Source organism: Mus musculus, chromosome 13 (genome assembly GCF_000001635.26).
Source record: "Mus musculus strain C57BL/6J chromosome 13, GRCm38.p6 C57BL/6J".
Classification (NCBI taxonomy): Eukaryota; Metazoa; Chordata; class Mammalia; order Rodentia; family Muridae; genus Mus; species Mus musculus.
In genome coordinates, this window is record NC_000079.6 from 98799133 (window position 1) to 98811939 (window position 12807).

A 12807-nucleotide genomic window follows, 5' to 3' on the forward strand; every position below is an offset into this window, starting at 1 on the left:
CCTCCTTTGGCCTCCATGACCACTGTACATGCACGGTACATACACATGCAGGCAAAACACCCATACACATAAAAATAGTAACTATAAAAAAGAAAGGGGGCTAAAGAGATGGTTCAGTGGTTAAGAGAACTGACTGTTCTTCCAGAGGCGCTGAGTTCAATTCCCAGCAACCACATGGTAGCTCACAACCATGTAATGGGATCTGATGTCCTCTTCTGGTGTGTCTGAAGACAGCTACAGTGTACATAAAATAAATAATTTTTTTTAAAAAGTCATTAAAAAAAAAGACCCTGAAATACCTACAAACTAGGAATAGGCCATTTGACATCAACCATCTGTAAGGGTGTCCCAAGAAGCCATCAGATAGGTATATCAGGCAGCTTTTTCCTTCAGAGCATCTAGAAAAGGCAGCTAAAAATTTTAAGTAAAATAGAGTCATAAACAAAACTTAGAAAGAGTTGAGGAATGCTCAGGTGACCTCACTGTTAAAGAAGGAAATGTAACATCTGTTAATCTAATGTTGGCTGTTTAAGAAGTTAGGGCTGGTTGTGGCAGCACAAGCCTTTAATCCTGGCACTCAGGATGTAGAGGCAGGAGGATCTCTGTAATTTGGAAGTCATGTGGTCACAGAGCTCTGCTACTCAGAGAAACCCTGTCTTGAAAATCCATTAAAAAAAAAAAAAAAAAGTTAAATGAAAGAGCCAGGTATGGAGGCAAACCATCTTTAATTCCAGCCTGGGAATGCAGAGGCAGCCAGATATTTGCGGCAGAGGCCAACCTGGTCTACATACTGAGCTCCAGAACAGCTAGGGCCAGATAGTGAGAGCATGTCTGAAAAAAAATCCAAAAACCAACCAACCAGAAAAGGTAAAGGAACCAGAGAGGCACTTCACAGGTTAAGAGTACTGACTGCAGATATTAGGCAGAATTGGGGAACTTCGTGGAAGAGGGGAGAAAGGATTGTAGGAGTCAGAGAAGAAGGGTTGAGGACCCTGTGGGCTGTGTTAAACCCACAGAATCCACTAAGCAGGGCTCACAGACACTGAAATGACAATCACAGAGCATGTGTAGGTCTGAGCTGGATCCTCTGCATATGTTGTATGGTTGTACAGCTTAGTTCTTGTGGGACTCCTGACAGTGGGAGTGGGGGATTGCCTCTGACTGTTGTATCGACTCTTGGGATCCTTTCTTCCTGCTGGGTTGTCTCATCCAGCCTTGATATGAGGGTCTGTGTCTAGTCTTACTGTAACTTGTTCTGCCTTTTTCAGCTGATATCCTAGAAGGATTGTTCTTTTTTGAAGGGAAACAGAGGAGGAGTGGATCTGGGGGAGAGGGGAGTTTGTGGGCAGAGGGAATAGGAGGTATAAAGGGAGGGAAAACAGGTTTGGATGTAATATATGAGAAAGGAATAAATAAATTTTAAAAAGTAATAACTTGCTGCCCTTCTAGGGCCCAGGTTTGATTCCCAACACCCAGATAGCTTACAGTTTACAGCTATCTGTAATTACAATGCCAGGGGATGCAATGCACCCTTCTAGAGCCTCCTCAGGCACCAGTATGCATGTGATACAGATGTACATGCAGACAAAACACCCATAAACATTAAATCATTTTTAAAATAGTTAAAAAAAAAAAGCACAACAAAAATGACAAATTGGTACCAGGAGTGGGGTATTCCTATGACAACCTGACCATGTTTGGGGAAAGACTTTGGAACTTTGGGCTAGAAGATCCATTCAGTGTTAAGAGCTCTGTGGGATGCTGTACAGGAGCCTGGAAGATAATGTTGAGAACAGTGCAGATGATGGAGGCCTGGCTTGTGAAATTTCAGAGGGAATATTAAAGACTGTTATCAGGACCATGTTTTGATTGTGAAGATTCTGTGGTTATGGTTAGCTGGGGCTGAAGAATCAGCTGTGTTTAACAATATATCAGAACCAATAAAGCAAAAACTTTGCATTACTGGGACTATTGATGCTGGTTAGCTGGAGCTAAGAAATTAGTGGTGATTAAGAAGAGACCAGTGGGGGCTGGTGAGATGGCTCAGGGGGTAAGAGCACCTGACTGCTCTTCCAAAGGTCCAAAGTTCAAATCCCAGCAACCACATGGTGGCTCACAACCACCTGTAACAGAGATCTGATGCCCTCTTCTGGTGCGTCTGAAGACAGCTACAGTGTACTTACATATAATAAATAAATAAATCTTTAAAAAAAAAGAAGAGACCAGTATAGCTGGGCATGGTGGCGCATGCCTTTAATCCCAGCACTTGGGAGGCAGAGGCAGGAGGATTTCTGAGTTCAAGGCCAGCCTGGTCTACAAAGTGAGTTCCAGGACAGCCAGGACTACACAGAGAAACCCTGTCTTTAAAAAAAACAAAAACAAAAACAAAATAAAAGAGAGAGAGAGAGAGAGAGAGAGAGAAAGAGAGAGAGAGAGAGAGAGAGACCAGTATCACTGAGGTGAGATCTTCTGCGATGTGTCTTCTGGGAGCACCGAGGCTGTGTTCCAGAGATAGCCAAGATTGTACCTTGTGCTGTGGCTGGACTTGGTAATGTGTAAGAGTCACCCAGGTAGTACTGGTTTTGAAGGTATGAAGGGGCCATGAAGAACAGCTGAGGCTCGGCACTGTGAGAAGCCACAGAAGGTCATTAAAGTGCAGCCTCAGTTGCAATTGATTGCCAGGACTAAAGGGGTCATGCAAAGGAGTTGAGGCACCATGAAGAGAGCCTGTGAGAGGCTACTGGTGAAGCCTAGTTACAGAGGAAGACAGCAATGTTTTAGAACTGCTAGTACTATGAAATGACCATCAAAACCATCAGCAGCAGTGGAATATAGGTAGCTGGAGCCTAGAAGACAAGCTGTGTGCTACAAAGGGCAGAGCTGGAGAAGTGACCCACACCCTTGGGGGAGCCCAAAAGACCATGAGTTGGATCCTAGACATTAGACAGCTGGAGTCTGACTTTTCTTTTGATTGTGACTGTGCCCTGATATTTTTCCCTCTTGAAGGAAGAAGGTATTTTAGTGGAGCACACAGTTAAGAGATTTTTAATTTTAAAAAGACTTTGAATTTTAAAAGAGATTGGATTTTTTTTTTTAAACACACCAGAAGAGGGCATCAGATCTCGTTACGGATGGTTGTGAGCCACCAAGTGGTTGCTGGGATTTGAACTCCGGACCTTTGGAAGAGCAGTCGGGTACTCTTACCCACTGAGCCATCTCACCAGCCCGAGATTGGATATTTTAAAAGGACTGAAATTTTAATATGTAAGAATTTGCAAAGACTGTGGGACTTTTAGAGTTATTTAGATCTTGGGGATAAATAAAAAAGTAAGGGTTGAGGCTTAATAGTGATGTGTTTGTGTGTCAAGTTGACAAGGGGTCAATTGTACTGGCTGGTTTTTGTGTCAACCTGACACAAGCTGGAGTTATCACAGGAAAAGGAGCTCCATGAGATCCAGCTGTAAGGCATTTCTCAATTAGGGATGGGGGGGGGGGGCGCTTGTGGGTGGTACCATCTCTGGGCTAGTGGTCTTGGGTTCTATAAGAAAGCAAGGTGAGCAGGCCAGGGGAAGCAAGCCAGTAAAGAACATCCCTCCATGGCCTCTGCATCAGCTCCTGCTTCCTGACCTGCCTGAGTTCCAGTCCTGACTTCCTTGGTGATGAACAGCAATGTAGAAGTGTAAGCTTCCTCCCCAACTGCTTCTTGGTTGTGATGTTTGTGCAGGAATAGAAAGCGCTTAAGACACACAGTGAAGTTTTTGAAAAGTGAAAAACTGGGTAGGAGTGGTAGCAAATGTCTGCAATCCTAACACCATGGGAAGGATGATATGAGCTCAAAGCCAGCCTAGGTCACAGAGTGAGGACCAGGACAGAGTTTATATGCCAAGACATGGACTCAAGAAAAAAAAATTTTTTTAAGAAAGGGGCTGTTAAGATGGCTTAGTGAGTAATGGCCTCGCCACCAACGCAAACAGAGTGTGATCTCTCAAACCTACAGGATGTAGAAGGACAGCCAGTCCTGCAAGGTGTCCTCTGACCTCCAAACAAGCCAGGAGGAAGTGATGTTCTGAGGTCTGCACATCTTCAGGAAACAGTAAAAGTAACAAGCAACAGTCAATATTAATAGGACAAGGAACTTGTATTCTAAGACCTAGAATAATCACAAACTAAAAAGTATAGTGCAGGCATTACTTCTAAACCAACGGCAGAAAACAGACTTTCAGAAAGGCCCAAAAGCAGACAACAAAGAAGAAGAAAACCAGGAAAACAAACTAAGATAATACTGAGACTGGCAAATTATAGCTCTACTGGAGAAGAAGTGCAGAAGATAGACCAGAAAAAACAAAACAAAACAAAACAGATGACACAACAAACTAACTAACTGTGCCACTGAGAGCTTTACTCGGTGAATAAGAGAGTAAAACAGGGGGCTGGTGAGATGGCTCAGTGGGTAAGAGCACCCGACTGCTCTTCCAAAGGTCCAGAGTTCAAATCCCAGCAACCACATGGTGGCTCACAACCATCCGTAACAAGATCTGACTCCCTCTTCTGGAGTGTCTGAAGACAGCTACAGTGTACTTACATATAATAATAAATAAATCTTTAAAAAAAGAGAGAGTAAAACAGCACTCATATCAGACAGTAACACACTAAGTGCTGAGGTACAATAGGACACTGTCTCTTAAGTACAACAAAACCACAGAAACAAACTCAAATGAGGAATTAAAAAATATTACAACACTAGAAGAGATCACGATAGGTGATTTAAAGCCTAGTCAGAGAGACCAGGAAGGGCAGGGCAAGTGAGTAGACCGCAAAATTCTGAAATACAAAGAAGCATTAGCTAATGTAGAGAGAACAAGCAACTACAATGCCTTCAGTGAAGGACGCCTAGTCACGACTGGTATTTCAGGGTGGAAATAAGAAGGAACCAGGTGGGAGCTAAGACAATGCAGGTTTATCTTAACAGAAACGGAAAACCTATGAAATAATTTAAACAAGAAACCAACATGCTGTTCTGTAGCTCAAAAAAACAAAAATAGAAACAAAGAAACAAAAAAGCCCCTCTAACACAGAGAATGAGTTCTAGAACAAGAATCAATGAAGATAAACCAGTTAATAGCAAATGCTGACATTCAGGCAAAAATATAAACAATCAAGATAATTAAATTGCAGATTCATCCTTTATTGAGGGCCAAATGATCAAATAAACATGGGAACCAGAGCACACTAAATAAATAAAATAAAATCCCCATCATTGAGTATTTCCATTCCACTAAGAACGGAGGCATGCACCTTTAATCCCAGCACTTGGGAGGCAGAGGCAGGTGGATCTCTGTGATTCTGAGTCCAGCCTGGTCTACAAAGCAAGTTCCAGGGCAGCCAGGCCTACACAGAGAACCCTGACTCAGAAAAACAAAAACAAAAACAAAAAACAAAAACAAAAACAAAAAGAAGAAATCACCCTACAATTACCAGACTCCCTGAGCCTGACATAAAGAGAGACTTCAAGGCAGAGAGTGATAGTGAAGTACATGCTGGGTAGAGGAAAGTTCAGGAAATGTCAGAGATAGTGTGCCTCCTTCCTTTATTCCTGCTTATGCTGACACTGATGCAGAAGCCAGGAAGGGCAGCCTTTACCCAGGGCTCCAAGTATCTGAGACTCCCTCTCCAAGTGAAAGGTGGAACCCAGAGGAACTAGTCCCATGTAAAATCATTTGTGTCCCAATTCCTATATATCGTGTATATCTCCCTTCCTATAAGCTCACAAAAAAAGATATATATCTGCAACCATATCCTCAGAATGCAAGCAAATACTTGGTACTAAGAAAACATGAGACAGCTATGTTATTCAAAGAAAATATGAACAAATGAGACATATTTAAAGGCCAAAAGTCCCTTTAACAAAGATTTCTTAATGTGTTCATACAACAAAACAACAACAAATACACAATGAAGTAGAGCTAGTCACAAAACAGCTCTAAGAAGTAGCATCAATGAGCAGGTGTGGCAAACACCCAGCACTGAGATGGCTGAGGCAGAGAAATCAAGGTCATCTTTGGCAGTGTAGAGAATTCAAGGCTGGCTAGCCTGAGCTAAATCCGACTTTGGTTATTGGGGTCAGGGGTGGATGCACAGTGTGGCACAGGCCTTAAATTCCAGCACTGGGAAGGCTGAGAAAACAGAACTAAGTTCCAGGCCAGCCTGGTCTGCAGAGTGAGATCTGGACTAGCCAGAGCTACAAAATGAGACCTTGTCACTAAATAAATAAATAAATAAGGGGGGGGCATAGAGAATCCAAATACAAAAGCAGCCTTGTCACTGTCAAATTATATTGACTTCTAGAAATTTCTAAATTGACGATTATATTATAAAAATTTAAAGAAAATCACACTTTATAAAATTTATAGCATTCAAAACTATAAGACTTTTTCAATAAAAATTATAATGCACAACTAAACTGAGTTTGGGAGAATCTTTTCAAATTATTTTAGCATATTTGATTAAAAACTGGCAGTGTGCTGGGTGGTCACACACACCTGCAATCCCAGGTCTCGGGAGGCAGGGACAGGAAGATGAGTTTGAGACCAGCCTGGTCTACAGAGCAAGTTCCAGGATAGCAAGGGCTACACAGAGAAACCCAGGCTGGGCAAAAACAAGCAACAACAACAACAAAAATAAATAAATTAAAAATAAAAATAAATGGCAAATGTTTCATCTTCTGAAATTCTTGTTTCATTATATTATTTTGCTAATACATTCAAAGCAAAGTGTACAGATATTATAAAGCAGTCATTTGCAAACCAGGGCTTCAACAATGCCACTATGAACCATTTTATCAAAAAAAGATGATAAAAGTTTGTAAAACACTGCTTTAAAATATACTATGTTAGCCGGGCGTGGTGGCACATGCCTTTAATCCCAGCACTCGGGAGGCAGAGGCAGGTGGATTTCTGAGTTCGAGGCCAGCCTGGTCTACAAAGTGAGTTCCAGGACAGCCAGGGCTATACAGAGAAACCTTGTCTCGAAAACCAAAAATATAAATAAATAAATAAATACTATGTTTTTTTAAAAATGAACCTTGATTATTTAAATCCAACTAAATTTTTTGCAATTATTTATATTCTTAAATTTAAATTGGTAAGTTCCTAAACTGCTTATAAAAATACATACCTTTCTCTTACAAAATCTGCTAGTTCTTTAGTTGATATCTGTCCATGCTTCATATTATGGTACAGTACATCAAAGCCATTATTTTTTTCCCCCTGAAATTCAAAGGATAAACAAAAACAGACATTAAAATTATGAAAATACAATAATCCTTCATTAATTAGTATATAATTCTTTTTTTTTTTTTGTGGTTTTTTGAGACAGGGTTTCTCTGTATAGCCCTGGCTGTCCTGGAACTCACTTTGTAGACCAGGCTGGCCTCAAACTCAGAAATCCACCTGTTCTAGTAAGCTATTTTTCTTTAAGTTAAAAATTGTTAAATGAGGACTGGAGAGGTAGCTCAGAGGTTAAGAGCACTGACTGCTCTTCCAAAGGTCCTGAGTTCAATTCCCAGCAACCACATGGTGGCTCACAACCATCTGTAATGGGATCCGATGCCCTCTTCTGGTGTGTCTGAAGTCAGCTGTAGTGTACTCATATATAAATAAATAAATCTTTTAAAAAAAATTGTTAAATGATTACATACTTTCAAAGCAATTCCATACCTTTAATAACATTTATAGTTTACTATATATACTCATTCTATAAACATGCAAAAGTGTATAATCAATGAGATTAATCTGAAACTTTAACACACACCATAATAGGAAATATAACATGGATCTTTTAAAATACATTATAAAACCCCATTATACATAGCAAGAGATTCTTGATTTAACTTATGGGGTTTTTTATTTATGTTTTTGCTTTAAAATAACTAAATCCCAGCTCAGCAAGATGATATACACCTTTAATTCCAGCACTGGAAGGTAAAGGGAGATGGATAAGATCTCTGTGAGTTCAAGGCCAGCCTATTCTACATACTAGAATAGCCAGAACTATAATGAGACCTTGCCATGGATGGATGGATGGATGGGTGTATAGATGGAAGGAAAGTTTAAATCCTGATTTCTGAGACAAAACAGCATACTATTAACATAAGCTTTGAACATGGTAAAATTCCTATTCAAATTTTCAATAAACTTGAAAAAAAGCACAAAGTTTTTTAAATGCTGTATTTTTATTTTATGTGCACTGGTATTTTGTCTGCATGTATGTCTGTGTGAGGGTGTCAAGTACCCTGAAACTGGAGTTACAGAATTAAGAGCTGCCATGTAGGTGCTAGGAATTGAACCTCAGTCCTCAAAAAGATCAGCCAGTGCTCTTAACTGCTGAGCCATCTCTCAACCCCAAAATTTTTATTTCCTTAAATAAAGATTTAAGAAAAGAAACAGGCTATTGTTTTATCTCCAACTGATGAGATTAAAAGAATCATACAAATATAGAATTCTTTAAAGTCTTTGTACTATTTAACCCTGTAAGTTCTATATAATCAAATCATCACAAAGGAAATACCAAAAAAATATCCATTTAATCTGTAAAATAAAGACCAATAATCTAAGTTTAACAACTACCATATTTATGGCTTAAGTTTTTAATTTCCTTGAATGAAAATGAGGAATGAAATATGTGTGTTGGATATGAAAGCAAAACTATAAGCAAGTAACACAGGATCGGAAATCTAAGTTTTCAACAGCTTAGCAAAAAAACAGGAAACAGGAACTTCAAATCAAGCTGAAGTAATTTCTAATAAACTCTTAGCTTGTAAACATCAAGTACTTAGCCAGACATACAACAAATAAAAATGTTATATTTGTAGTCATATAAACACTTTTATATTTTGAACATCCATTTTTATCTATGAAGAAAAATATTTGAGCCCAACATTTCAGTGGGCTTCAACAGGTTTATATATTTAAGAATGTATTATTTAACTTTAGATTTTTGTGGGTTTTTTTAACTTACACTGCTTTTCAAGCCATTTTTCCTGTCAAAATAAAAATATTCTTTTAGTCAACCATTAGCAAACAAAATAATATTATCATGCAGATTTATAATCAACAGACAAGCTAGGCAGTGGTAGCACACAACTTTAATGCCAGTACTGGGGAGGCAGAGGCAGACAGATCTCTGTGTTCAAGGCCAGCCTGGACTACAAAGCAAGTTCTACAGCCAAGGCTACACAGAGAAACTGCCTCAAAAATAAAAGAAATAAAAATAGAAGCAGTAGACAAAAAGCAAAGGATCTAAATACTCCAAGGGATGCCATCACTGGCTGTGGCACGTGTTTGATAGACTACCAACAGGTTATAACTAAGTGGTAAAGCTTTCCGTAGACAACAATGCTGAAGTACAAAACCTCAAACCCCAAGTCTAAGGATAGCACACCTTTACTCCCAGCCCTTGGGAGGCAGAGGCAGGTGGCTCTCTGAGTTCAAAGCCAACTACAGAGCAAGTTCCAGGACAGCCAGGCCTACACAGAGAAATCCTGTCTCAAAAAACCAAAAACCAAGAATGTTAAAAACAACAACAAAAACTATACTTTCAGAATGTCTACTAATAAAGTAATGACTTACTTAATAGAATCAGTAGCTGACTTAATTCAACTAACTTAATTGAATCTATGGCTGGATACTGTTTGTTAATAAAAACAACCTGGATATGGCTAACTACTTTTAGTTATACCCTACTACATTTCCCTTTGTGAATGTGTATGCTTGTATATATACAGGTTCTTTTGGATGCTAAAGAGAAATAAGTAACTGCCTTTAGGAAGAACTAGACAAAGAAAGAAGGAGATTTTATATTTTAGTCTTTTTTGGTACCTTTGGAGTATCAATAGATATAAAACAATGTACAAGTGTGTTAGTACATAGTCAATATTTCTACACATATGTCCACATATGTATACACATATTTCAATGTAGTGCACCATCTGATGGGATCATATTCTAAGCAAGAATACCAAATTACAATATTTATAACTTTTTATTATTATTTATTTTATGTATATGAGTACACTGTAGCTGTCTTCAGACAGCCCAGAAGAGGGCATCAGATCCCATTACAGATAGTTGTGAGCCACCATGTGACTACTGGGAAGTGACCTCAGGACCTTTGGAAGAGCAGACCTCTGAGCTATCTCTCCAGCCCTAATTTAGAACTTTAAACTAATAAAAGATAAGCTTCTACTTTGTGTTTCCGGTCACATCAAATACTTTTCTAAAGATACAGTTTCAAATTTTCTACCTGAAAAAAAAAAAAAAAAAACCAAAATGTATTACTAATCTCTCATCTAAAACACCAGATTTAAAATTGACAAACAAAAAATGTTTTACACCCCAAAGTCCTATTGACAGAATAATACAGAGTTTCTAAAAGCATTTTAATCCTACAGATTTACCCATATAACTACAGATCAAACTGGATAACCAAGTGCTTCAACTTAATTTAAGACTAAAATATGATAGAAATGAAGCAGTAAATGAAATGAGACTTTTTACAGGCTAAACAGTAAGATTAAAAAGGAAAGGCTTCAGGATTAAATACCTAGTCATGTGTTTGTTAACTTTTGATGTATTGACCGAGACACCATCTAGAGAAAGTTACCTAACTCAAACCTTCAGGTTATCCCAAAGTGACATACACTAAGGAATACGTGGTATGGTATGTGGATTAGGTTTACTATGTAAAATAATAGTCATAAAGAATTAAATATAAGTCTGTCATGCTTATTTTTCTTTTAATTATTATCTGTGAAATGACTTCCTTTTATGTTTTTTCTGATGAACAATCTAGGTGTATATAAAAAGTCATTTTAATTACTACAGTGCAGTTCTTACAGATAATCTCAGTATTATAAACTAGTACTTAGCTCTTTCTCTAAGCAAGATTCAGCATCAGAGACAATTAAATCCTGGACAAGAGCCTTTTAAAGTTATGTAATCTGTTAAAGCGCTAACATTTGTTTTTTACATATTAAGAATACTGGTGTGGATTAACAGGAAAAAATATTTCGGCCTGACTATCAATAGCACTAAGCTTTAGGGCAGCAGACTTATCAGCAACAAAACATCTGTTCTGTAGGAAGTCGTGAGCGTGTTTTTCTTTACAGTGCAGTATTAGGAATGTTTAAGGTAGCAGTTTCACTTAGGAAAAACCATGAAGAAAAGGGAGGGTGTGCTGCTTTCACAAGAGCTTCAGCTGCGTCTCACTGAGTCACGCTTTCCTCTGTCAAATGCCACAGTAGAAAGGCCTGTCTTTAGAGACATTAAGGAGAACACCATTCATATGTTGTCTGGTTAGACTTAAACTTCAACGTTTCCTGTTACCTCACCTTGACCAGTTTTTGTTTTGTTTTGTTTTTGAACAAAATGTGTGTGTATGTAGACGTGCATCTATTTACCACGTACAATATGCTTTGAACTTTGACAAACTTTATTTTCTTAACACTGTGAAATCTGGAGGGAATAAATATTCGATTCTCTACTCTACAGAATTACTTCATAAATGACCCTGAACTACGTAAATCTGTAAGATGTTTAAGGCAGAGACGATGAGCCCTTCCTAAGCTGCTTGCTTAGTTACAGTTCCTAGCTCTCCTGCTCCTTGTTGCCTCCTGAGAGCCTTTCATGCTCTTAGAGCCCCAATTCCAGACTAGGAAATAAACCTCAACTTATTTTTAATATATTTTCCTATCTGTTCCTAATAGTAAAAACGAAGGTAAAGACTGAAACATAAATTAGATTTCAGATATTCAAATTATTCTTGTTCCTCTATTAATTCAGTCAAACAAGAGGCATGAAAAATATGTACAAAAATATCCAGAAACGTGTATTTTGAAATAGGCAAAAGCAAGGCTATTCTTAATGTTCAACTGACAGAACAACTCTGAAACAGGAAAAAAATTTAAAATTGTTAATAAACTTAAAAATATTAGCATATCGCAGGGCATGGTGGCACACGCCTTTAATCCCAGCACTCAGGAGGCAGAGGCAGGTGGATTTCTGAGTTCGAGGCCAGCCTGGTCTACAGAGTTCCAGGACAACCAGGGCTATACGGAGAAACCTTGTCTCGAAAACCAAAAAAAAAAAAAAATATATATATATATATATATATATATTAGCATATCCAAAACACGCAAAAAAAGAAAGCTTTTCTTTTGTAATTACATGTGTTTATTTATGAGATGTGTAGGGGATGTCTACCAGCCAAGGCTAACAGGGCAAGTGCAGGAGTCTTTTTCCTACTACACAAGTCCTGCGGGTCAGGCTTCCAGACACAAGTCATAACCAGCTTTGCTATCTGCACCTGGCCTAAGAACATCAATCCCTAGGCAATCTTTATAACAGTGTTCTAAGTTTCCCCTTAAGTCTAAAGTGTATGGAGTAATCCTAAAATTCATATGGAAATAAAGGGACCCCAATAGCCAAAATCTTTTTTTGAAAAAACAACAACAAAAAAACACATAGGACTTGTATACTTCCTGGCTCATTATACAAATCTGTATTAAATAGTATAGTAACTACTGACATATAATAAGGCAATGGAATAAAATTGAAAATCCAAAAATAAATTCATACATTCATGGTGAAGTGATATTTTAAAAAAGTGTCACCAAAACTCAATGAAGAAAGACCCTTTAAAAAAAAGAAACTGGGCCGGGCAGTGGTGACACATGCCTTTAATTCCAGCACTTGTGAGGCAGAGGCAGGCAGATTTCTGAGTTCGAGGCCAGCCTGGTCTACAGAGTGAGTT

The 12807-nt window shown here is 38.4% G+C and overlaps 1 protein-coding gene across 5 annotated transcripts in view; it reads right to left on the minus strand.

Annotated features, from left to right (window-relative positions):
- Fcho2 (FCH domain only 2) overlaps positions 1–12807 on the minus strand; it is a 93172-nt gene that overhangs the window by 75727 nt on the left and 4638 nt on the right. For all 5 annotated transcript variants that reach the window (XR_001780779.2, XR_873743.3, XR_001780778.2 and 2 more), the window contains exon 2: positions 7174–7265. Coding sequence is in view for 2 of the 5 variants with exons in the window: in NM_172591.3 (NP_766179.2) it covers positions 7174–7265 (92 nt within the window). In the remaining 3 variants the exon portion in view is untranslated. The remainder of the gene's footprint in view (positions 1–7173; positions 7266–12807) is intronic.